Below are 3,822 nucleotides of genomic sequence, written 5' to 3' on the forward strand. Positions count from 1 at the left end.
TGACAGGTTCGTTCTCTGTCACTCAATGGTTATCGACTGCATCATCGATCGGTCGCTGGCTCGCGCATGTTCGTGGGACTTCGGTCTCTCTCGTCGTTTACCCGGCTTCTTCGGCGCGCGCATCTCTCTCTAGAAAGCTCTCTTATATATCCACGTCGCAACTCCGACACGTGTAGGAAACGCTCATTTTAATAAACCACCATAAGAAAATTACGAACAAGTTTTTGGGTCTTAATCAAACACGCCCCTACATCGAACCAGCAAACAAAAGGTATCATTACGCAAAACATCTTTGGTCCTTCGAGCCGGATCCGTCCATACGGCGGATTCTACGGCAGACGCTTGCGTTCCTAAGAAGCACGTGAGCAGCCATTAGAGTTGCAACGATCGAGAAACTGATAGAAGGATCAACAATATTCCCTTCGCATTTCGGCCTCTGCACCATAAGACGTCATCGACGGCATTTGTGAAGCCAACTCCTTCGCCTCCCGGTTCCTATGCACTAGAAATTATCGACGACATCGTCGAGTACAGGAACGAAAGAGACGAATTGATCCAGCACGAGACGATCTCCATTTCAAGGACGAAAACAAGACAACAGGACACGATTCCAGCGGCAGCAGTTGAGGCCTCGGCAGCCCACATCGACGGCGCAGACGAAGCTACACAAGGTAGGAAGACACCGTGTGTCGTCGCCAATTAACCTTACTTCTCACCTCCTAAATTTGCTTGATTTCGTTGTTTATCGACAATGACGGACGACATTAACGCTCTAAAACGAATGCGTGCGACGATGTAAAAGCGTCATGCACGCGAATAAAAACTATGTTGATACAATTACCGAGGTAACGACGGCTGTATCGGCCGCTTTGGAGGTTAGGCAAGTCAAACTCGATCAGTATTGGACAGAGTATAACAAAATTCAAACGCAAATAGAGTCCCTCGTGGAAGATCAAGATCGTGAATCATTCGAGTGTGCATTTTATGATTTAGCTGCAAAATAAAGGTATTGGCGGGCGGCGCCGACAACGGTGGTCATAGAAATGTTGCGAATGCAACCCCCACGGCTAATGTACAAGAAGAATCGGCAACGGCCGTTCAATTACCAAAACTAAACTTGCTTCATTTTCAGGTAGCTATGAAGAGTGGTTTGCATTCCACGACAACTTTCAATCAGTCATACATAACAATAATTCCTTGAGCGACGTTCAAAAATTTCAATACCTTAAGGCATCATTGACAGGCAATGCTGCAGAGGTTATAAGTTCAATAGAATTGTCCAACCAAAACTACGACATAGCGTGGGATCTCCTCAAGGAACGCTACAATAACGTTAAAGTCTTAGTTCAAGCGCACATCCAGGCTATTTTTGAATTGCCCACAATGGTGAAAGAGAACGCGAACGATCTGCGTCAAATAGCAGATGGTACGGCTCGACATATTCGTGCATTGAAAGCTCTCAAGCGTCCAGCGGACACGTGGGACGACTTGATTATTTACATATTAAGTTCCAAGTTGAACTCAGGAACAGCGCGCCAATGGCGAACGTCGCTCAAGGAAAGGGAAATACCCACACTGAAACAATTTATGGCCTTCTTGCATCACAGATGTGAAGTGCTTGAAGCGCCTGTCAAGCCAGTTGGAGGCACGTCGACTCAGGGTCGCATAAATATTAAAAGGCAGGGCACGCATGCTGCCACAGTTAAGTCGCAGTGTAATTATTGCAAGGAAGATCACTTAATCTATTACTGTGCGGATTTTCTCAAATTAACAATTCCTGAGCGCATATCCAAGGCACGTAAGTTAAAATTATGTCTCAATTGCTTGCGTTCGACAAATCATTCTGCCCCAACATGCAAATCGGGCCATTGCAAGTTCTGCAGTGAGCGGCACAACTCGTTGCTCCATTTAAAGGCAAAAGAAACCAACAATTCTCAATCTTCAAATACGGCTTTAGAGCCGTCTCAGGTCGAGGCTATCACTAATTCTGTTACTACTTGCACGTCAACTTCGTGTAGCAGGATCACGTTATTATCCACCGCAGTAGTGGACGTCTTGGATCGATACGGATGCGGGCAGAGATGCAGAACGTTACTAGATAACGGATCCCAAGCAAATCTTATATCAAGCTCCTTTGTAAAAAATTTACAACTTCCCACTCAGACAACAGACATAGTCGTATCGGGAATTAATGGTACAATTAGCAAGTCGAGTCATATCGTACAATTGACGTTTCAATCGCGTGCCACCAATTATCGCACAAATATCAATGTATTGTCACAGATAAAATAACAGAAAGGCTCCCATCTCGATCAATAGACAAATCCAAACTACAAGTACCCAGCCACATAAGGTTAGCTGATCCTAACTTTCATGTTTCAGATGATGTTGATTTGTTACTAGGAGTCGAAGTATTCTGGGAATTAGTCTGCCCGAATCAAATTAAGATATCACCCGGCCACCCAATACTTCAACAAACTAAACTCGGGTGGATCCTGGCAGGTGGATTCACCACTAACAGTAAAAAACTCCCATGTAAACACGCTTCATTTGTCCATTACAAACGAAGAATTGTCAAATCAACTCAGCCAGTTCTGGCGCATTGAGGAACCTCCGCATCTATCCGATCCTTTTACCATAGAGGAAATGGAATGCGAACATCATTTTACTCAGAACGTAACGCGCAATCCTGAAGGACGAATAGTCGTGAAGCTACCTATCAAGGACAATAAAGTAATTCGATAAGCGATACTAGAGCCATTGCTTTACGTCGTTTCTACAAAATAGAAAGGAAGCTTGATTTTCGGCCAATATTGAAGCGTGATTACGCCCAATTTATGCACGAGTACGTGCAATTAGGTCACATGACACCCATCGAAACCGAGGAACCCGCGAACACTGAATTGCCGGTTTTCTATTTACCGCACCATTGCGTGATTAAGCCTGACAGCAGTAGCACCAAATTGAGGGTCGTGTTCGATGGTTCATGCAAAGGTCCCACAGGAATCTCACTCAACAATGCCCTGAGAGTCGGGCCTGTAATCCAACAGGATCTTATCTCTATTCTGTTGCGCTTCCGCACTCTTCCGTTTGTTATCACAGCGGACATAATAAAAATGTACCGCCAGGTGCTCATCGATCCATCTCAAACGCAATTGCAGCGAATATTCTGGCGTGATAACTCTTCTGATCCACTTCAGATTTTCGAATTAAAAACCGTGACGTACGGAACCTCTTCCGCATCGTATCTGGCCACGAGGGCACTCAAATATCTAGCTGATTTGTACAAAAATGATTATCCGTTAGCTTCCCAATGCATGTTACACGTACGATTTTTACGTCGATGACGTGCTAACGGGTGGCACGTCAATTGACGAATGCATAAGATTAAGGACGAGCTCATTCAACTTCTTGGGAAAGGAGGATTCCACCTCGCAAAGTGGGCCTCCAATAACTGCCGCATTCTTTCTGGGCTGCATGACAACAATGGAATCTAACTTGTCTCTTGACAAAACGCTCAACTGCAAGATACTCGGAACACTCTGGAATCCTTCGACTGATTCATTGCGGTATAATGCTCAAGATACTGGCAATCATAAATCTCTTACTAAACGTGAGTTGCTATCAGAGATAGCCAAGGTGTTTGATCCTCTTGGGTTGATTGGCCCTGTAATAATCATTCCAAAATTGCTGATGCAGGAGCTATGGCAACAAAATCTACAGTGGGACGACCCGTTTTCCCATCTATTCTGTCGAAATGTCAGTCAATTCAAGTCAGAATTAGTCAGTCATTTTACGCAACGACTTATGCTTTAAGTATTG

At 44.6% G+C, this 3,822-nt stretch overlaps 1 protein-coding gene across 1 annotated transcript; it reads left to right on the plus strand.

Annotated features, from left to right (window-relative positions):
• Positions 1–806: 806 nt before the first annotated feature.
• On the plus strand, positions 807–3,783 carry LOC118648342 (the record flags this gene model as incomplete). The annotated part of the gene is made up of 7 exons (XM_036294675.1): positions 807–880; positions 994–1,148; positions 1,244–2,194; positions 2,284–2,520; positions 2,570–2,733; positions 2,820–3,038; positions 3,307–3,783. Coding segments are annotated over exons 1-7 (2,277 nt in total), but the record flags the coding sequence as incomplete, so codon positions are not given.
• Positions 3,784–3,822: the final 39 nt, after the last annotated feature.

Source organism: Monomorium pharaonis, unplaced genomic scaffold (genome assembly GCF_013373865.1).
Source record: "Monomorium pharaonis isolate MP-MQ-018 unplaced genomic scaffold, ASM1337386v2 scaffold_385, whole genome shotgun sequence".
Lineage (NCBI taxonomy): Eukaryota > Metazoa > Arthropoda > Insecta > Hymenoptera > Formicidae > Monomorium > Monomorium pharaonis.